The sequence below is a fragment of the Xenopus laevis genome, chromosome 4L (genome assembly GCF_017654675.1).
Source record: "Xenopus laevis strain J_2021 chromosome 4L, Xenopus_laevis_v10.1, whole genome shotgun sequence".
Taxonomy (NCBI): domain Eukaryota; kingdom Metazoa; phylum Chordata; class Amphibia; order Anura; family Pipidae; genus Xenopus; species Xenopus laevis.
Window position 1 is genome coordinate 119,787,889 of NC_054377.1, and position 22,552 is coordinate 119,810,440.

The following is a 22,552-nucleotide window of genomic DNA, read 5'->3' on the forward strand; positions in this document are numbered from 1 at the left end:
GCTCCTGTCTCTGCAGCTTACCCCTAGTTCCAACCCTGAATGTAAAGTAAAAAAAAAAAAAAAAGTAGCTAAGCCATTGACAGCACTGAGAGTTTATTAGTGAAGCATTAATGCAGGAACCAAGTAAGCGACAGGATGACATGTCGGCTTTGGTCTTCCCAGCCCCTATCCATTATGGCTCACTACTCTCTAGCACCCAGGGCAGTGCATCCAGCCCCAGTAGCCAATTAAAGAAGGGCAGGGTGATTTTCCCCAACTATAGCAGTAATCATAAGGCCATTGTTCTTAGGTGTGGTACTGTGGGGGCTCAGTAGTCAGTATAGGAGCACAAATGCAACGGACAGACTTTGTTGCAGGGGCAATTTTAGCACACAGAGTGCATGTATTGGCAGGGCCGGATTTATATAGCGGGTGCCCGTAGGCCCATTGCCGTTCGTCGCCACTGTCCCCTACCCATTTTCATCATCAGCACCAGAGCAATGGGGATTGGCGCATGGGAAATTAAAAAAAAAAATTGTATTTCCCCCCGTGCATCCCCAGTGTTTTTAAACCAATATGGGTGTGATTGGACAGCACGCCGCCCCCTAAAATCCTGCCGCCCTAGGCCCGGGCCTTGTGGTGGCCTTTCCAAAATCCGGCCTGCGTATTGGTGCAGGAACCACATGGGTGTACTTGAGGCAGTATAAACAGATGGCTGCCAGTGGATTTGGTTTGGCTGCTGTGGCACAGTGGGTGGGTTTTACATTCACAGGAGTGTGAAAATATAATAAATAATATGAGAACCACTTGCAGCCTTTACAGGAGAAGGGTCTGTAGTGACACATGGAGGTTTATGTGAATGCTGCTGATCTCCAGGTACAGGCTACAGTCTGCTCTGTTGGTCAGGGCTCAATTTCATCCCCTGACAAGATGGTATGTGTGAGGTATACAGCCAGGCACAGCTACTGTGTATGTTTAGACACTGAAGTAGGAGGGTCTGCTGTGGATGACGTTGCTACGGAATGGGAGGAGCTATGTGGGATTAATGAGTGGGGCAATTGGAGAAGCAAATGTCCTGCCGCCTTCTGAAAGAATGGAGGAAAGGCAATACATGACGTCACGTGGAGGCGGGCCCAGGCATGACGTTGTATGAGGCAGCCGGGAGCCTGGATCTGTCAGCGCTACATAAGGGGAGCTCGTCTGAGCCCTGCAGTGGGGAGAGAGCAGGACTGACCTCTATGTGAGAAAGAATCTGCTTATACCGGGGTATCGCACAGTCTCCCTGACACAGACGCGCAGGAATAGGTCACACAGGGAGTCATGCCATTGGACAGCTGATGACGATGGACTCGCCTCGATAATCGTTTGATACAGCCGCCCGTTCTACAGAGGATTGTGGGACTGATCCAGTGAATGTCTGTCTGGCAGCACAACTGGTAAGGACATTGCTTGGGAGGCAGAGGAGTAACAGCTCTGGGGCTTTACCATTCACACAATGTGTCTGTGTAGCACTTGTCTGTATATTGTGATTATAATCAGCTGATCCATGTCCAGTATTGGGCTCCTCTGGGCTCTAAAGCTGGCCATAGATGTTGAGATTTTTAAAAGGTCAGATCCTGATCGTGAGACCACGATTTTCTCAGAACAATCGTACGATCGTACGAATTAACCATCAACTAAAAAGACCAATTTGGCAGGAAAACAAAGGGGAGCTGCCTGCTTGGCCCTGCAAACATAGAGAGATTGCACTGGGACGGACAAAGATTTTTTGACCTGGCCGATCAATTTCCCGACAGATGTCGGCCAAAAAATCGTAAGATGTACGATCGTTCGAATCCCACTAACCGCACGATAATTTCGAAGGATTGGTCAGGCTTCCTTAAAATCGGTTGTTCGGCAAGAAGAATCTTCGCGTCTATGGGGAGCTTAAGTGTTCCCAATGCAATGTCGTGATTCTCTGTGTATCTCCCTGCTCTGTGGAACAATACAAAGGGCTGTACCAGGGATCATCCCTTACTGTCTCACATTACTGCCTATAGGGTATAGGAGAGGCGGCGACTGGGGCAGAGCTCAGGTCACCCACTTTGTGAGGGTCACTGTCTGTATAGGATAGAGCTACAGACACACAGTAATGTATAGGATAGAGCTACAGACACACAGTAATGTATAGGATAGAGCTACAGACACACAGTAATGTATAGGATAGAGCTACAGACACACAGTAATGCTCTGCAGCTGCACTTTCTCTGCAGTTGGTCCACTTTAACTGGGCAATACCACTCACACAGGGGTATCCACTCTGTAGCCATACAGCTGCTGCCGAGCCATAACCCCCCCAGTATAACCCCCCCCCAGTATAACCCTCAGTATCCAGTCTCATGGAATGGCTGTGCGGGGGTGTTTAGAGATCATGTACTTCTGTACCAGCTGAAGGGCCACTGGGGAGATATCCTTTTCCTATATATTTAGCTCCTTAAAGGACAAGGAAACCTCCATTCACTGTTATTTGTCTTCTGTACATTTCTGCCCAGGCTGGTGTATCTAGGGGAAAAAAATAAACCCTGAGCCGCCATCTTACCTTCCCAGAGGTCCCTAGTACAGGCCAAGAAGCAGCTCCTCCACCAAGTCTGGACTGAGATTCAAAATAGGTACACAGAGGCCCAAACAGGCCACACAGCAGCCCAAACAGCCCCAAGTAGCCCAATAAATAGTGACTGCCAATGGCAACTTACAGCAGCCCCTCTGGCATTTGCCAGAACCCACAGATTGCCAGTCCGGGCCTCCCTCCACTCAAATCCACTGGCTCTTGTGTCTGCACCAGAGACACGGTGTTGGCCCCCGGGGCTAGACATGTGGAGCAGATTTTGTCTCTGAAAAGTTTGAGAATGCATTTTGGTGCTGAAATCTGCTCTGTATGTCTGCTCACAGGCCAACACAGGCTGATTCTACGCCTATTTGCAGGCTATGAAACAGCTCAGTGGGGCCATAGCCTAATATGGGATGCTCTTTGCATCCGCGGTGCAGCCATTAGACTAAGGTCAGACGTTGTGGATCTTGGCCTGTGGAGAAACACAAGCCGAGAATTCACTCCTCCACTGCTGCCACTCCAGTGCGTTGCTTTGGCTTGGGTGCTGGCAGATGTGGCGGATTTTGGTGCAAAATCTGTCTGCAACCAAGCCGAGGCAATGTATTTGGGTACAGGTACATCAGTCAGCAGCGGGGGAAGCATATTCCGTTTCCCGCAGGCCCAGATCCACAACATCTGACCCATAACTACATATCAAACTGATCCCCTGCTCTGATCTCTGTACTTCTAAAGCCCCATGTAGGGTTGCCACCTTTTCTGGAAAAAAATACCGGCCTTCCTATATTCTTGCCGTTTTCTCCTATTAATAACATTGGCATCAAGCATCATTTTTACTGGCCAGGCCGGTAAAATACTGGCCAGATGGCATCCCTAGTCCCATGCAGAGCCTTGGTACATTGCATTGTGCTGGCCAACGTAGCAACCAAAGCCAGACCCTTAGTAAATAAAGTGTTAACAGGGAGCTCAGTTGTGACGTGCAGTGCTCAGTCTGGTCCTGACGTGCCTCTGACTCACATCTTAATCATAAAACCCCTCCATTATCATTGAAAATCTGCTTGGCAGTGTACAGGCGTGACTGGCCATCTGCTTTGCTATAGTCTTGTGGCAGCCTGGATTAAGTGCTTGGCATGCTGGGAGCATTCAGTATTGCACCCATGTACCAAGAGCAAAACATATGAATATTCATTTGGTTCTATTTGAGGGAAATGAAACAGATCATTATTGTAGTTTATTGTAGTTTTAGTGGATATATGTATGAATGGGGTGGTTATATGTGTTAAAAAAGGCGGCACTGAGAACTCCACCGTTACAACTGAGTCATAAAAAAAATCTGTTTGACATTGCCACTACCGGGAACAGTATAATAAATAAGCAAAAAAGTGTGATCACTCTACTATATAATTTTTATATAAAGGGTGTGGAAACCCAATATGACAGTTTGCCCTTATGGAAGAAAATGTAATTCTAAGCAACTTTCCATTATAAATAAATGCTAGTGGCTTTAAAGTTATTTGCATGTAATTGCTACTGAAAACAGTACAGGTATGGGATCTGTTATCCAGAATGCTTGGGATCTAGGGGTTTCTGATTAATTTATATTTCCATAATTTGGATCACAATACTTTGTCTATTAGAAAATAACGTAAACATGAAATAAAGCCAATAGGGTTGCTTTGCTTCCAATAAAGGTTAATTATATCTTGGTTGGGATCAAATACAAGGTACTGTTTTTATTATTACAGAGAAAAAGAAAATCATTTTAAAAAATGTGGATTATTTGGATAAAATGAAGTCTATGGGAGATGGCCTTTCCGTAATTCACAACTTTCTAGTTAAAAGGTTTCCAGATAGCAGATCCCATACCTGTATTATTCTTTTCTTTGCTATTCTCTGCACTGGTGGTTATGACTTCAAAAAGTGAAGCCAGCTGATTAACAGACCAGTCTGCTGGAGGAGAGCCGAGTTGTAGACAGGAGTGCAGTTACATTTACTTTATAACCACTGATGTTTTTTTATTTGACGTATGTTGCAAAAAAAAATTAGATTTTCTGTTCGTCAAATGGGTTTAAACACCCCTTTTAAATAAAGATATTGTTGTATAAAAAGGAATTGCTTTTAGAGAAAGTTGACTTTTCTTCCTTATGATTGAGAGATTATTTAGTAGAAAACCACAATGCTATTAAATGATACAATGGTATAGAAACCACATCTCCTATAATATCAAGGAAAGACCTTGTAACACCACAGGAATGGCAGCAGCTTTACAGCTTGGCAAACCCCAAAGTATCGGAGTATGTGTTTATTAAGCTGTTGAGTTGCCCTTTACATGTAGAGCTACAACTCTTCTTGGAATGTTGTTATACTCGTTTTGCACTTGATTTAGTGGGGAATGACACATGTACAAATAAAGGAAAACTTCAAGTTCATGAGTGACAGATGGAGAGATCTTGTCTTTCTGGATAACCATTAACATTCCTCCGGTGTTTGTATCTGCTGACTGTGAGTTGCAGTTCTACACAACTTTCCAATATTCACAGTGTCGGACTGGCCCACTGGGATACTAGGAAAACTCCCAGTGGGCCCTCTTGCTTTTAACCATTTAGCCTATTTCAAGGTCATTCCCTATTTCTTTATGGAAAATAAAGGCTTACTAATGGAATAATATAGTAAGTACCGGTAGATATAAACGACTAGGAGAATAAAAAAAGGTTTAGTGAGGAGAGGACAAATAGTTTGGAAAGTGAGCCCATGGTCTAGACTCTAAGGTTTTCTGGTGGGCCCCTGGCATTTCTGTCTGTTACTCAATATACATTCATTAAACATGTTCTGTGCTTTGAGTGATTGGAACTCTTTTCCCCCCAGCAGATTCTGACTTTTGAAACAATGTAGCAGAAACCAGCTGGTCAATTAACGCTCAGAATAATAGTACTTTAATTTACAGTTACAATTATAAAATAACAGTGAACCTTATTACTGCACGCAGGTATGACTAGGAAAGTTGCTTAAAGGGGTGGTTCACCTTTAAGTAAACGTTTAGTATATTATAGAATGGCTAATTCTAAGCAACTTTTCCATTGGTTTTTATAATTGTTTGCCTTTTTCTTCTGAATCGTTCCAGCTTTCAAATGGGCGTCGCTGACCCCATCTTAAAAAGCAAATGCTCTGTGAGGCTACAAATTTGTTGTTATTGCTCATTTGTATTTCTCATCTTTCTAGTAAGGTCCTCTCCTATTCATATTCCAGTCTCTTGTTGAAATCAATGCATGGTTACTAGGGTAATGTGGACCATAGCAACAAGATTGCTGAAATTGCAAACTGTAGAGCTGCTGAATAAAAAGCTAAATAACTCAATCCACAAATAATTAAAAATGAAAACCAATTGCAAATCGTCTCAGATTATAATTTTCTACATCATACTAAAAGTTATCTCAAAGGTAAACCACCCCTTTAACATCACAGAAGGTTTATTGTCACAAATTTGTGTTATTAGGTTTCTATCCCCTTTAATATGTTTAGCAGTCAGTAACGAGTCATTACTCACAGTGGAGAGATCATGGATTGCGCTGAAATCTTTCAGGTTTACCCAGGGGCGGCTTCCACTTGTAACTGGTTTAACTGGAAAGAGACAGCCTGAGGGCACAGCGTGGGACTGAGAGGGACGGGCCTCCTGCATGGCAGCTGCTGGGTACAATGTGATTTCTTGCTCTCCCTTTTCTCACTGTTGCTCCTCCTTTTATCCATTTGTACCTGGATATTTATGCTTTGAGATCTTGCTGAACTACAACTTGAAGTTAGGGATGGAGCTGCCATATTGCTTGCCCTTTGTCCATAATGAAATATGACACCTCTTTGCTGTGTTACCAGGATTTATTTCTGTATAACATACCTTTTACCCCTGAGCCATGGAATACATCATGCTCTAACTAAACTTTTACACGGCCCTGGCTTCCCCTTTAAGAGGCCACCAACCCTCCTGTATTTGTAAGTGTTTCATTCCCTCTTCATTACCCTCTGTTCATTAGTCTACCCTTAAAATCATTTTAAGTGATGATGTAGACAGTGATATTGTGAGACAATTTGTAGTTTTTCTGTTATTTAGCTTTTTGTTCAGCAGCTCTCCAGCTTAAGGGATACTGTCATGGGAAAAAAAATATTTTTCAAAATGATTCAGTTAATAGTACTGCTCCAGCAGAATTCTGCACTGAAATCCATTTCTCAAAAGAGCAAACAGATTTTTGTATATTCAATTTTGAAATCTGACATGGGGCTAGACATATTGTCAATTTCCCAGCTGTCCCTGGTCATGTGACTTGTGCTCTGATAAACTTCAGTCACTCTTTACTGCTGTACTGCAAGTTGGAGTGATATCACCCCCCCAGCAGCCAAACAAAAGAACAAAAGGTAACCAGATAGAAGCTCCCTAACACAAAATAACAGCTGCCTGGTAGATCTAAGAACAACACTCAATAGTAAAAACCCATGTCCCAGTGAGACACATTCAGTTACATTAAGAAGGAAAAACAGCAGCCTGCCAGAAAGCATTTCTCTCCTAAAGTGCAGGCACAAATCACATGACCAGGGGCAGCTGGTAAATTGACAAAATGTCTAGCCCCATGTCAGATTTCAAAATTGAATATAAAAAAATCTGTTTGCTCGTATGAGAAATGGATTACAGTGCAGAATTCTGCTGGAGTAGCACTATTAACTGGTTCATTTTGAAAAATTCTTTTTTCCCAAGAGAGTATCCCTTTAGTATTTCAGTAGCTATTTGGTTGCTAGAGTCTTATTTACCCTAGTAACCAGTCAGTGGTCTGAAAGAGAATACGAGGGGAACTGATTAAAAGATAAGCAACATTGAAATTGTAATCCAACAGAGCAATTGTTTTTTGGCTGCCGGGGTCAGTGGTCAGAGGGAGGCAAATAATTCAAAAAATCTCTAAGAAAGAAATGAAGGCCAATTGCAAAGTTGGTAGAACATTCTGTAACATACAACTAAAAGTCAACTTAAAGACATACCATATAGTTTAGAAGTAAGGGTCTCATTCCCAGTCCTTAAAGGAGTTGTTCGCCTTTAAATTAGGGATGCACCGAATCCAGTATTTTGGATTCGGCCGAACCTCTGAATCCTTCGCAAAAGATTTGGCCAATTACCGAACCTAATCTGAGTTTGCATATGCAAATTAGGATTTGGTTCGCCGGGCAGCAGGATTCGAGTACGAATCCTGCTGAAAAAGGCCAAATCCCAAAACAAAGCCTGGATTCGGTGCATCCCTACTTTAAATTAACTTTTAGTATGATGTAGAGATTGTTGTTTTCATATTTAATTTATTGCCAGTTAGTAATTTCATCTGGCTGCTAGGGGCCAAATTACCCTAGTAACCATGGACTGATTTGAATAAGAGACTGGAATATGAATGGGAGAGGGTATAAATACAAAGATGAGTAATAAAGAGTAGCAATACATGTGTAGCCTTACAGAACATTTGTTTTTTAGATGAGGTCAATGATCCCCATTTGAAAGCTGGAAAGAGTCCCAAGAAGAAGAAGGCAAATCAATTACAAATGAAAATAAATACTGAAGACCAGTTAAAAGTTGCTTAGAATTGTTCATTTTATAACATACTAAAGTTAAGTTAAAGGTGAACCACCCCTTTAAGCATGCATCCGATTAGACTTTTCACCAACTAATCTATCAAAGTGGGGGAGCAACTGGCTGCACTTGCCTGTCGGACACAGTCACAGAGAGTTAATGAAGTTGGGCTTGAGCAATCCTACTCACCTATATCTTGTTTCTCACACACCTAGAGCATTAGGGAAAGAGGAGTTGTGTGTGCAGGGAGAGCACAGGAGGGAGGGGAGAGTAAATATTCGGCAGCAGGATGTTCAGCTGAGGGAATTCTTTCCTGTGCTGGGAACAACAGAACTCTTAGTGCACAGCTGAGGTGGAGCTGAGGAGCAACAAGTGCTCCTAATAGAAGGACACTCTTCTCTATGGCAGAGGTGAGTATTGGGGGACATATTCATGGAGCTCTTCATTTTCCCCATAATGCCCTACTGGTGCAGTTGCTTCTATATGGCTTGTGTGTGTGTTTGTCTGCACTGACTGTACTGTATCATATCCATGTAATGGGAATGGAGTCCCTTCTGCCTCAGTCTGGTGGGTGTTTGACTATGGGGATGGCATAGCCCTGGGCAATGACTGAGACACAGTGTGTAGCACGGAGCTAAAATGAATAATTCAGGTAATGGTGAGCTGCACCTGCCCTGACTCTCTGAGCTGCACTTGGCTTAGTGACACGTCAGTGACTGCACCACTAGGGCCTGTCAACTGCCTGGGACAACACAGTGCCTACAATATACACAACTGCAGCACAGAGTAGCTACTCAATGTATTCCTTTCTCCTGGGGCATCATGCAGACTGCAAGCCAGACACCGCTCAATGTCTTTTTCAAGCAACTCCTGTCGCATAAGAAGCACTGCCTGGCGAGACTCATGAGCAGATGTAGTCGCTGACGTCACATGCAGTTTTGCTGGCACCCACTGTTACACGGGAGTTTTTGGGGGGGAAATGGGATTCAATAACATGAACAGCGCTATCCATAGCCAATTTGCTGCCACGTGGGAGTAGTAGGAAGGTAGTCAGGGCTGTTATAATACACCGCTCATTTTACTGCCCGATCGCAGCACATCCTTGTCTGTATGGCAGCTGTCATTTCAGGATGTTCAGGGTTAAATAAACTAGTAATGCCATATCAATTTAAATAGGTAGCTAACCTTTAAATTAACTTTTAGCATGTTATTAAATTATCTTACAATTTTTAACAACTTTTCAATTGCTCTTCATTTTTTACAGTTTTGGAATTATTTGCCTACTTCCTGCTTTCAAATGGGGGTTACTGACCCTGACAGCCAAAGAACTATTCCTTTCTGAGGCTACAATTATATTGCTATTGTTACTATTTATTATTTATCTTTCTACTCCGGCCCTCTCTTTTTCATATTTCAGTCTCTAATTCAAATGACTGCCTGGTTGCTAGGGTAATTTGGACCCTGGCAACCAGCTGCTGGAATTCCAAATTGGAGAACTGCTGAATAAACCGCTTAATAATTAAAAAAAGACACATATAAAAAAAAAATATTTGCAAACTGGTTCAGAATATTACTCTTTATATTACACTAATAGTTAATGTTAAGGCCAACAACCCCTCTAAATCTACTGTTCTAGTATTGTACTAATACACAGTGCCAGTATAGATAAAGAACCACAGAGACTTGTTGACACTAAAGCTGTGACCATGGGAGGAGGATACTTTTCTCTCCTTATCGGAACCCCTCCACTCGTTGAAGGGCAAAGCATTCTCACCGTCTGATGGAACATGTTACACCAGTAGCGTAACCAGATGTTACTGGGGCACCAAAGCAAATTAATTTTAGGGCCCCTGTTTTACCATTAGATGTTGAAATTGCTCATTATTTGGGCCTCATGGGGCCCCCAACATTCCCTGTGCCCCCTGCAGCTGCAGGGTCTTTTTCCTCTGTAGTTACACCCCTGTGTTACACTCTTTTGCTTTGTAGTCATTTTTAGTAATTTTACATATGTAGCAGAAACCTGAGTATTGCACTGCAGATATATTCTCAACCTGACATCCTGCACAGTAGGTTTCATATCTCAAATTTCTTTCCTATAAACTAGGGATACACTGAATCCAGCATCTGGCATTTTTCATCAGGATTCAGGTTCGGCCTAGCCAATTTGAATCCTTAAAATAATGTGACTTTATCGCATTTTTTTTTTTCGTTTGGCAAGCTTCTTTTTAACCTTCCCTCTAATTTGAATACGCAAATTTGGCCAAAAGTTTTGTGACAGAGGATTTGGTGCACCCCGATTATAAGTGGGATTGGGATCTATTGTCCAGATAACTTGGGTTTTTCTTAATAATAAAATTGGATTTATTAATAAAATTTTGTAAAATATGGTGCAACTGGGACCAGATACTACATGAATGTACCCTGCAATAACACAAATGACAGATGGGCAAGTGCCTCCATTTACCCATGGATTAATGAATTAAATCCACACACTGTAGGGGAAGCTACAGGATTAATACAGTAGATCCTATACCTGTAGATAACTTTCACTATATATATATATATATATATATATATATATATATATATATATATATATATATATATATATATATATATATATATATATATAATTATTTTTGAGAAAATACCAGCATTATATTCAGAGTTGCCAGGAAACTGTATGTCATGCCTCAGAATACAGCTGCTGAAAGCAGTATCTGCATTGTCCCTTTTTGTTTTCTGCCCTGGTGCGTCTGACTTTTTTTTTTTTCAGAGAGCCAGAACTGCCAGTGCAGAAAGGGAGGGAAGAATACGTTTTTTCATTTGCATTTACAAATAACATTAAAGGAACAGTAACGTCAAAAAATAAGTGTTTTAAAGTAATGAAAATATAATGCAGTGTTGCCCTGCACTGATAAAACTGCTGTGTTTGCTTAAGAAACACTACTATTGTTTATATAAATAAGCTGCTGTGTAGCAATGGGGGCAGCCATTCAAAGGAGAAAAAGCTCAAGTTTCACAGCAGATAGAAGATAAGCTCTGTCTGTCTAATGGTGTTATCTGTTATCCATTAGTTAACCTGTGCCATATAGCGGTTTTTCAAGTATCACCATTGCTCCACAGCAGCTTGTTTATATGAACTATAGAAGTGTTTCTGAAGCAAACAGATCAGTTTTACCAGTGCAGGGCAACACTACATGATATTTTCATTACTTTAAAACACTTAAATTTTTTTGTGTTACTGTTCCTTTAAAGGGGTTCTTCACCTACCAACACTTTATTCAGTTCAGGTGGTTTTCATATAATAATAATAATAATAATATTTTTTTTTTATATTTCACATTTATGACCATTTTTCTAATACTGAAGTTTAAACTTTTAATAAGATGCTCTGGGAGTGGGGGTCACTGACTGTAACTGTTTTAAGTTGATACATTTCTTATCTTTGTCCCTGCTGAGCAGAATCTCTGGGTTTCATTACAGGCAGCTGTTAGAATTGATACAATAATTGCTAATACTCCAGAGATGCTGCTGAGAAATGCATCAACTAATGCAGCAAATTGTAACAGTTTAGAGTCTGCACCTGAATTACTGAGCTGCCAGACTCCAACACCAGAGATATGAACAGAGAGGCACACAATGCTATTTGGGGGAGAATAGTTGCCCAGCGACAAATCTCCTCTTCTTCGGGGCAACTAATCTCCGCAAACTGCCTCCCTGCCGGCTAGAATGTAAATCGCCGGTGAGATGGCACTTGGCGCTCTTTCTTTTCCGAAGCTGCCTCATGAGGAATCTTCGGGCGACTTCGGAAAACGAATCACTCCGAGAGCCATCCCGCTGGAGATTTACATTTTACCCGGCGGGAGGCAGTTCAGGGAGATTAGTTGCCTCAAAAAAGAGATTTGTTGCCGGGCGACTAATCTCCCCCAAATAGCATCGTGTGACTCTACTGTGAACTTTTTTTGGGGGGGGGGGGAGGAAATCAATTGAAAAAATCTTTATTTCTGGTGGACAATCTCCATGGAAAAAAGTGTTTGGAAGGTGAATAACCCGTTTAAAACCACAGAACATTTTTAGAGATTGTATATTGCATTGAATTATAATTTCTTATATTGCACAATTTTATTTTTGGGTCTCATCCCATTTAAATAAATGCCAGCACATTCTGCCAGGCAGCAGGAGATAAAGAGAAAAGGATTATCTGTTTCATATCTCCCACACCTCATCTCCTCTTCGCTAACATATCTGTTTCCAAGGTGACGGTAGGCCATGAAGAAAAACCAGTTTGGCCCCTTCCCTGCTACCCTTTTGTCATTTAACGGAGCTCAGATTCTTAACCTGTTCTGTGCCAGAATGCAGTCTCAACATGTTGCAGAACAGCACTTGGTTTCAAAGTCTAGCAGTTTGTAAATGGCTTAACATAGAAGTGCCCTAATGATTGGCATGTTCTGCAGGGAGGACCCAAGGGTGACAAAATAACATTATGTGCGGCAGCAATTGGACATTAACTGAGATGCTGACAAAGCCCAGAAACAGTTATATGCTGACTAATAAACTCCCTGCAGTAAATAATGCGACAAAGGACTTGCCTGACTATATAAAGATATGAGGCCACTTGATGAATGTCAGTCACTTAGTGCCTTTGTACTCAGTAGGTGGACATTATCTCTCATTTTACAAGTAGCAGGTTTAAATGGAGTCAGCACTGCATGGAAACTGTGGGTCTGAATGCTCAGCCGTGAAACTTTAACTCTATAAACTGCTATCGAACAGAAACGCCTTTATTTCCTGATCTACTGTACAAGGTATAGGATCCTTTATCCGGAAACCTGTTGCAGAAATACAGTAATGCCATTTCCCTATTTAAACAAATCTTCATTTTGGATTGGTTGTTTTGTTTGTTTGTTTGTTCGTTTTTCTTTCTCTGTAGAAATAAGACTCCTTTCTAGACTCGTGTATAAACACTGCCCAATTTGCTCCATGGCAACCAATCCAATGTTTTGCTTTCATTGTGTAAACTGCTGTTGACTGGAAAAAACAAATTATTGACTGGTTGCTGCCCAGGTGCAAATTTGCACGGTGCTTAGAAATGAGCCCCACAGTGCCTTGTATTTGGTGGTAACAAAACTTGTGTAAATACATGTTGGTGGCAGTTTTAAGTTAACTTTTAGTATCGTATAGGCTAATTCTAAGTAACTTTTCAATTGCCATTCATTTTTTCTTTATTATGATATTTAAATTATTTGCGGACTCTTTCCAGCTTTAAATGGGGGTGACTGACTCCATCTAATAACAAATGCTCTATAAGGCTACACATGTATTGTTATTGCTACTTTTTATGACCCGTCATTCTATTGAGGGCCTCATCTATTCCTTTTCCAGAATTATTCATATAAATACAGGGTTGCTAGGGTAATTTGGACCCTAGCATCCAGATTGATAGAGAGCTGCTGATTGAAAATCTAAATAACTATGAAACCATGAATAAAAAATGGAACACCGCTCTCTATCAAACTAAATATTAATTTAAAGGTGAAACACCCCTTTAGAAGACTTACCCCCACCCCATAATATGTAACCAGAGGTAGAATCATGATTGAAATTGATTAAAAGAGTTCTGACGATCAGAACCATTGCAATAAAGGCCTCAAATGCCATAATTTCGGGTTTCTGACATTTGCTGCCAGTATAAAGGGCTATTTCCAAATAATCCCATAAAAAAGTCAAATAATAATTGCTAAAACAAACATCAGTGCAATGTATAAGACTCAATGTTCCACATTGAGCCTTCCGTTTCTAGCCAGCTTTTCAGCTTCCTTTTATCATCCTATCTCTGAACAAACTGGCTGCACCTGTCCTACAGATAAAGTGCAAGTGATCAGATTAAAGGGCAAGAAACACCCCTGCCCAGTACACTAACTATAATCTTCACAGCAGCTACTGGGAAATACTGTTTACACTGTGTGAGAAAGAGAGCTATTTAATTAGCTAATTGCTCTGATATGTATGTGTGTCTGCAGTTGGTTTGTTTACAGGGCTGTGATTAGCAGGGGACATGCGGATTGGGATCTCGTGTGACTTGGCTGCTGATCACCCAATCAAAAAGCACCAGAGTCATATTACTGTTGATGTGTTGGCTTTCTGTTGGTCTCTGATTTGGGTCAGAAAACAATGACCATATTGTTTTTTCCATGCAGGAATTCTCCTAAGACTGGAATTCTCCCTTGCAGTGTGGCACTCCTACTGCACCTGTTCTACTCCACTGGATCTATTATTTTAAGGTAAAAAAAAAAAAATCAATCATGGGTTAATATAACTTCTGACTTGTGACCTGGAGCCTTTTTCATTTCCTTTAGCATTAGGCAGTGTAACAAGTCTTTCACTAAATATTGTCTAGACAAGCTACAAGTCCTTCTTATATTTCACTTAGTGGAACTGGTTTCCCATAGGTGTATCCATTAAGCAGGAAGGGTTCTGGTGCAATTCAGCTTATGTGTAAGACATCTGGCAGCCTCACTTAGTTATCTCATGTGATTGCTGCTTATATGAATTCAGGGGCTCCGTGGCAGAGCTTTGTCGTTCTTTCGAGTCGTAACGCAAAGGAAACACATGAAGGATGTATGCTTGTACAACTTTTGGCTAATTCTAAGGCAAACCCATTAAACAACAGAAACTGCAACATAAACTTGAGCCCTCGGCCTTGGCCTGAACGTAAAAGTGCAATTAATTTTATTTTCTGTTTAGCTAAACCTGTCCTTTGCTAAGGCTCTGATGCTGGTTCCGGCCCATATGATCCCAGCCGTCCTCGATTTTGTCTTTTACATTCCAACCTGAACCCCGTTGTCTGACACCACAGTTCTCAGAGGACCTGCACCATTTCACGCACAATGTCTGGTAAGGAAGAAATTGTCTTTTATTCGGATTGAATACCAGGAGGTGGGCCAACGGAGGGGGGCCAGTGGGGACTTAATGTTGCGGTTTGGTTTAGTTCTCCTTTAACAGCCTGCTGATTAGTGTTCTGTAAGATCTTGTTTTAATTTGTCTGGTAATTAATTATGCTTTTTCCATCTGTCTTATTCCAATATGTAGGAAGCTACACGCCATCACCAGGCGGCCCTTTCTCTGCACTCACTGCCAGTATGTGGCCTCAGGACATGCTTGCCAAATACACACAGGTAAGCCAGAGAAGTAAGTGCAGATATGATTACGTATGAGGGCCAAATAAACCTCGCTTGATACTTTGACTGCCAGAGGCCCAAACAGCCCCCACTTTCCCAGTAAATAGAAGAGGGGCTACTGTGAGATGCCACCGTCACTATCATGTTGCTTCACTGATTGTTATATGTTTCTGCAACAGATTATGGTTTGTTTTTATTTCATCTTTTAATCCTCCACAGAAAGAGCAGACTGTGGAGCAGCCAGAGTTTCGCTATGATGAATTTGGATTTCGAGTGGATAAGGAAGGTAAATTATAATGAGGTTCATGTGATTGTGTAACAGAAAACAAACAATAGTAAATAAGTCCTCTTTCTTTCTTTCCCTTGAAAGCAGAAGCTTATTTTTTCTCACTTGCACTTCAATGTTTTTCATTGCAGATGGAGCAGAGCCTAACTCTAGTAAGCTGTTGGGTATCCCACTAACAGAGGACCCGCAACAAAGGCTGAGGTGGCAGGCTCACCTGGAGTTCACCCATAACCATGATGTGGGAGACCTGACGTGGGATAAAATTGATGTTACACTCCCTCATTCTGATAAGCTGCGCTCCCTTGTCTTAGCCGGAATCCCCCACAGTATGAGACCGCAGGTACTACAAATATTTGGTAAAACGATGCCGCTTTTGGCTGAATTTTCCAACTGCTTTTTTCGATTTAACAAGCAATAACATTTGACTGAGGCCAGGTCTGGACTGGGAGTCAAAATAAGCCCTGGCATTCCAAGTCAACAGAGGCCCAGAGAGTCCTCCACCAACCCACTAAATAGTGACTGTCTATGGAACCTTAGAGCAGCCCCTCTGGCATTTGCCAGAACCCACATATTGCTAGTCCGGGCCTGACTGAGACATCTGTAAGACAGTGTCCTGGGTGTGTATAAGAATAACTTGACTAGTAAGACTTCAAGGAAAAAAATTAATGGATAACCCCTCAAAATAATCTATATATGTTCCATAAACTTGAGTTCTAGTCCCTTTCCTTAGCACATATTGTCTTATGGGTGCCTCCACTTTGACTCATTTCATCTTTTTTGCCCTTTCAAGATGCACTTGTACAGTAGCCGACATGGCACCCAAAAGTTAAGTGCATGGGAAGAATGGGATCTTTAACTAGGGAGGCAGGAGCCTGCATGAAAATGTCTAATCACGTGTGTGTAGAAAAAAAAATTATAATGTTTTGTGTACATTGCAGCTTTGGATGCGGCTCTCGGGTGCCCTGCAGAAGAAACATAATTCAGAGATGACTTATAAAGATATTGTGCGCAACAGTTCCAATGATGATACTCTGGCAGCAAAACAGGTACTGTTTTTTTATTTTTATTTTTTTCTACTGAATGTAATGTTTCTTTCTAAAATACTGTTTATTTAAAGCTGGCTATGAACAGGCCAATATTATCAGGTGGCTGCCTATGTAGAGCAGAACAAAGGCCTCACCAGTTAATACCTAGTTGAGGATCAACCAATAAACTTTGGACAGTTTTGAAAATTTAAATTGGATCCTATTTTGATACAATTGTTGATCCATCAGCCAAACAATCAGTGACTAGCTAGCTTAATCATTTTGTATGTGTTATGACAGAACAGATTCCAAAACCTGTCCTGTATTTACAGCAATGGGACAAATAAAAATCTGCCTAGACATGGGCTGGTTCTGTTATGATGCTGTAGTTTTGTCCACTTGGGTTACCATCGTTTAGGGAAGTGGAAGTATGGCTGCACATGGAGCAATGTTTAATTGGCATTTAGTTATGCAAGGAAAGTGAAAGACCTACTAGATATGTTGTTTCTAGAATAGGCTCCTTTTTAAGGGGCTACATTGGAAATCCATCTCCCTTTTCTTTTTCAATCACCCTGCAACTCCACCTGTACATCCAGTATTACCATTGGTATTATAACATGTGTACAGTATAGTTGGCTTGTGGCTAGGATAACCTATTGTGTTTTGGTGCAGATTGAGAAGGATTTACTGAGGACAATGCCAAGTAATGCCTGTTTCTCAAACCTACAAAGTGTGGGTGTGCCTCGTCTGCGGAGGGTTCTGCGTGGTTTGGCATGGTTATACCCAGATATTGGTTACTGTCAAGGCACTGGAATGGTGAGCATCACTCTCTTTATCACCATATCCCTGGAGTCTAACCCACCTTGTTTTACAAACTGGCACTCTTGTTTCCATCCCTGATAGGTGGCTGCATGCCTGCTGCTCTTTTTAGAGGAAGAAGATGCATTCTGGATGATGGCTGCCATTGTAGAAGACCTGGTGCCAGTCTCATACTTTAACACTACCCTTGTGGGGGTTCAGACAGACCAGAGGGTCCTGAGGCACCTCATTGTTCAGTATCTCCCACGGCTTGACAAATTGTTACAGGAACATGATATTGGTGAGAGTCCTTTGTGTTTGATCAGTATGGGGACAATGCAAATAGGCAAAAAAATGTTATACCTGTCGGCCATGTTATATCTGCTAATCCGATTGTTTTGCTGGTTTTTACCCTCCTTGTTTTGCGACCTTATTGTTACTTCTCTCTCTGCAGAGTTGTCTCTCATCACATTACACTGGTTCCTCACTGCATTTGCTAATGTAGTGCACATAAAGCTGCTGCTACGGATCTGGGATTTCTTCTTTTATCAGGGCTCTCTGGTCCTATTTCAGACTACCCTGGGAATGCTGAAGATGAAGGTGAGCTCATAATGAGTTCAGGAATGCGTATCCTGTTTGAAGCTTAAAGGGGTTGTTCACCCTTGAGTTAAATTTTTAATATGATGTAGAGAGTGATATTCTGAAAATTGGTTTTAATTTTTTATTATTTGTGGTTTTTGAGTTATTTAGCTTTTTATTCAGCAGCTCTCCCTTTTATCCTAGCAACCATGCATTGATTTGTATGAGAGACTGGCACAAGTCAAAATGAAGGCCAATGAAAAGTTTCTTATAACATAGTAAAAGTTAATCTAAAGGTGAACAAGCACCCCTTTCAGGACTGCCATCAGAAATCGCAGGTCCCCATACGACAAAATTTCCTGCGCCTACCGCAAGCCCCACCTACAGGTCCGCCCTCCCCACCACACAGTAAAAAAACAAAAAAAATATTGGTGGCTAGGGTTCCCACATGTTAATAAAAAGATATTGGTAGTCAGGGCCCCCCATAAAAAAACATTTGTGTCCAGGGTCCCCCCATTAAAAAATATTTGTGGCTAGGACCCCACATGAGAAAAAAAAATGTTGGCCAAAATTGGTGGCCAGGCCCCCCCCCCACATTATAAGAAAATTGGTGCCCAGGGCCCTTTAAACGTCCATGCCTTCCCGAAGTCAGCAGCTCTCAGAAAGATGGGGGACCTGGCTAATCAAGTAAGTGTGGCATGGCCGGGGCCCCCCCTTACCCATGGGGCCCCCTACAACTCTCCCCCCTGTCCCCCCCTGATGGCTGCCCTGACCCCTTTAATTGGCCTAGTATGGGTTGTTAGCTATAAGCATGACCATGTGCTTTTTAGCAATTATTATAGGAGAGGACTTTGCATACCAGCATCCATTTTAGGGACTGGTGCATTATTCAACCAAATTTCTATCTATCCTGAAATAAACAACCATATATTCACCTTGCCTATTTTTAGCAATAAGTGTATGGGATTTGTTATCTTAATGCCACATCTTGAGGTTTTTCTACCCCTTCTGGGCACTACTTCGGAAAAACTTTGCAAGGGGTGGCCAGCAGTTTGAGGCTTTAGTAAATTCAGTGATGCAAAATGTAAGGCAGAAGGGCTAGATGACTTTCCTTGTGTCATGGCTTCATTAGTAGCTTGGCATCCATTGAAATTAGACGTTTTTCCTATAGAACCAAAAACCATGTTTTTTACTAAGGGTTTTACTGCAGGGACAGGGGTCACAAGCAAACGTTGTCCATATTCTTTAATTATACATACATCGCCCATAGGCTATTACAATTAAATTATCCTGGATCTACAGTAGGGCACAGAAGACTTGATCATCTTTATATTATTCTCTTTGTCTTTTAATTTTATTTCATGTAACTATTTCCAAAATGAAGACATGCTTTTTTTAAATTAATTTTGTAAGGATCCAACAGCTTAAAATGTTTAGTATGGCTTTACGTTCCCTTTAACGCAGAGGAGTGAACAATCGCACACCCTTATTTAGATTAGCCTGGTGCACAATATTCGAGGTTCCGGCAACCTCACAAGCGATACTGGAAGAAGATATCGACACACAAGGCATTCAAGTTGCAGGGAGCTCCCTGCTTGTTTTAATGTGCAGACAATGACTTTCCCTTTAAGCAAAACAAACACTGCAGCCCTGTAGGCTATATCTAGATATGTATAAGAGTGATACGTTACATTTTGGGTGATCCTTGTGTTTAAACTGCTTAAACGAGTGGTTAAAACATAAGCCTTTACTTACCTCCTGTCTGATTGCCTTGGTCAGCAGTTGGAGCATGCACAGTAAATCCTACCTTCCCAGCCCAGTTTGGACTCATTTTGGTACATTTGGTTGGCTAACAGGTCTCCAATGGTAGCAAGTACCACAGTGACTTGGAGGTGTACTCTGTACTGCATCTTTGACCTGATACAAAGTCTGGGCTTTAAACTGATACAAAGTATTGCTAAAGGCTTTGCTTTCCCTTTACAGTGCACTTTTTTTTAAAAAAAAAATAATATTGTACTGAGAACTTTTCATGTAAAGGCTTCATTCATATGAAACAATTTTTAATGGCCTCTTTTTTTGTTTGCAGGAAGAAGAGCTCATTCAGTCGGAAAACTCTGCTTCCATTTTTAACACATTGTCAGACATTCCCTCCCAGATAGAGGAAGCAGATGTGCTCTTGCGAGAGGCCATGTTGATCTCAGGAACGCTAACTGAGGTTATGATTGAAGCACAGAGACGCAAGCACCTGGCATACCTCATTGCAGACCAAGGCCAACTGCTTAACTCAACTGCCGCTGTCACCAACCTTTCTAAAGTGAGAAACACATTTATAGCTTGGCCTTGTAGGGCTGGAAGGAACCACGGTCAAGAGTAGCATTGGAAAAAGCAGTTTGGGGTAAATGTTTGAGTAAGCGGGAAAAGTGGTGAAAAAAACGATTTCAAGTTTTCAGCAACTCTGTCCAAAAAAGCATTCAGACAAAAACTGAGCTATTGAGCATCTGAAGTCTAACACAGCATGGACTGTTACAAAGTGCAAATTTATAGGGATAATATTTAGATTCATTTTCTTGCAGATTATGAGGAGGCAAAGCCAGCGGAGAAAGTCTGGCATCACCACATTGCTGTTTGGTAAGTGATGAATTCTGCCCATGAAATTGAATGAAATGAATTCAGTGAGTCAACAGACTCTGTTGTTTTTCTCAATAGACTTGTTCTTCATATATAAATGTTTCTTCCCTCTGCAGGTGATGATGACTTTGAGGCTCTGAAGTCCAAGAATATCAAGCAAACGGCGCTGGTCGCAGACCTACGGGAGGCAATACTACAGGTTGCTCGACACTTTCAGTGCACAGACCCAAAGAACTGTAGCATTGTGAGTATCCCTTGGCCACAGCCCATACATCAACGAGCTTAAAGTTGGGGTTATCTAATAAAAGGCACTAAATTTGCCCAGGAACAGTTACTCATTACAACCAATCAGCAGGTAGCATTTGCTGGTCAACTGTATAAAAGCAACCCTCTTATTGGTTGCTATGGATTACTGCTCCTGGGAATACTTAGCGCTCCATAATTAATAAAAGGCACTATCTTATGGGTAAAATTCTTATTTTAACATCTTGCATGGTTAAAGCAGCAGAGTATATTTTCTTGGGCAAAATCAATGATGACTCAATTTTTAATCATTTTAATCGTTGCCCCTAGTGCCGTAGCAACCAGTCAGCTCCAACAATTTTAGTGGGCACTTGTTTGCTATAATACATTAAAGGGATACTGTCACGGGAAAAAAAATTTTTTTCAAAATGAATCAGTTAATAGTGCTGCAGAATTCTGCACTGAAATCAATTTCTCAAAAGAGCAAACAGATTTTTTTTATATTCATTTTTGAAACCTGGGGCTAGACATTTTGTCAATTTCCCAGCTGCCCCTGGTCATGTGACTTGTGCCTGCACTTTAGGAGAGAAATGCTTTTTGGTAGGGTGCTGTTTTTCCTTCTCAATGTAACTGAGGGTGTCTCAGTGGGACATGGATTTTACTATTGAGTGCTGTTCTTAGATCTACCAGGCAGCTGTTATCTTGTGTTAGGGAGCTGCTATCTGGTTACCTTCCCATTGTTCTTTTGTTTGGCTGCTGGGGGGAAAAGAGGAGGGGGGTGATATCACTCCAACTTGCAGTAAAGAGTGATTGAAGTTTATCAGAGCACAAGTCACATGACATGGGGCAGCTGGGAAATTGACAATATGTCTAGCCCCATGTCAGATTTCAAAATTGAATATAAAAAAATCTGTTTGCTCTTTTGAGAAATGGATTTCAGTGCAGAATTCTGCTGGAGTATCACTATTAACTGATTCATTTTGAATTTTTTTTTTCCCATGACAGTATCCCTTTAATTGATGGGGATTATTGTACATGTTGTACACATGCTAATCCTACTTCATTAACCCCTTCCTGTCTTATTACTGTTGTACGTAAACAAATCTGGGTTTATCGATGACCGATAACGTTACCTATTGAGGCCTAATGACACTGGCTACTGTGTTATTATGGGTATTGCCCATGAGTAGATTTAAAACATCCCACTATAGCGGCCAAAAGCGTTGATACTGTATAGAGTGCTGAGAGAGCTCATAGTCACAAACCGCATATTCTGTGCACAGATGAACAATCTACTACTACTAGTGCTGAGAATGTCTACTTGCCTTAGCTTGGATGTTTTTAGTAACATTAAGTAGCTTGTACGTGGTCTAATGATCAGCAGTTCATAAACAAACCGTAACTAATCAGTAAGTGCATGTAATTGGTAAACAATAACTTTTGAGTCAATTGAAATATTGTTCCTTAATTTTATTGCAGGATCTGACTCCTGACTATACTATGGAGAGCCATCAGCGTGACCATGAAAATTATGTGTCTTGCTCCCGAAGTAGACGCCGCAGAGCTAAGGCCTTGCTGGACTTTGAACGACATGATGATGATGAGCTTGGCTTTCGAAAGAACGACATAATTACGGTAAGAACCTTGGAAGTCACT

The 22,552-nt window shown here is 41.4% G+C and overlaps 1 protein-coding gene across 3 annotated transcripts in view; it reads left to right on the forward strand.

Moving 5' to 3' along the window:
• Nucleotides 1–1,067: 1,067 nt before the first annotated feature.
• The window catches only part of sgsm3.L (small G protein signaling modulator 3 L homeolog), a 34,666-nt gene continuing 13,181 nt past the window's right edge, over nt 1,068–22,552 (forward strand). The window contains exons 1-14 of one of the 3 annotated variants that reach the window (XM_018258855.2): nt 1,068–1,415; nt 14,357–14,440; nt 14,904–15,053; nt 15,249–15,334; nt 15,557–15,623; nt 15,755–15,963; nt 16,562–16,669; nt 17,321–17,464; nt 17,552–17,747; nt 17,901–18,046; nt 20,112–20,339; nt 20,599–20,653; nt 20,770–20,897; nt 22,376–22,531. In XM_018258855.2, the coding sequence (XP_018114344.1) occupies nt 15,047–15,053; nt 15,249–15,334; nt 15,557–15,623; nt 15,755–15,963; nt 16,562–16,669; nt 17,321–17,464; nt 17,552–17,747; nt 17,901–18,046; nt 20,112–20,339; nt 20,599–20,653; nt 20,770–20,897; nt 22,376–22,531 (1,530 nt within the window). In that variant the 5' untranslated portion in view covers nt 1,068–1,415; nt 14,357–14,440; nt 14,904–15,046. Of the gene's footprint in view, nt 1,416–6,228; nt 6,252–8,381; nt 8,567–14,356; nt 14,441–14,903; nt 15,054–15,248; nt 15,335–15,556; nt 15,624–15,754; nt 15,964–16,561; nt 16,670–17,320; nt 17,465–17,551; nt 17,748–17,900; nt 18,047–20,111; nt 20,340–20,598; nt 20,654–20,769; nt 20,898–22,375; nt 22,532–22,552 lie in introns of those variants that run through there. The other 2 variants (XM_041590726.1, XM_018258856.2) reach the window with 2 other exon arrangements.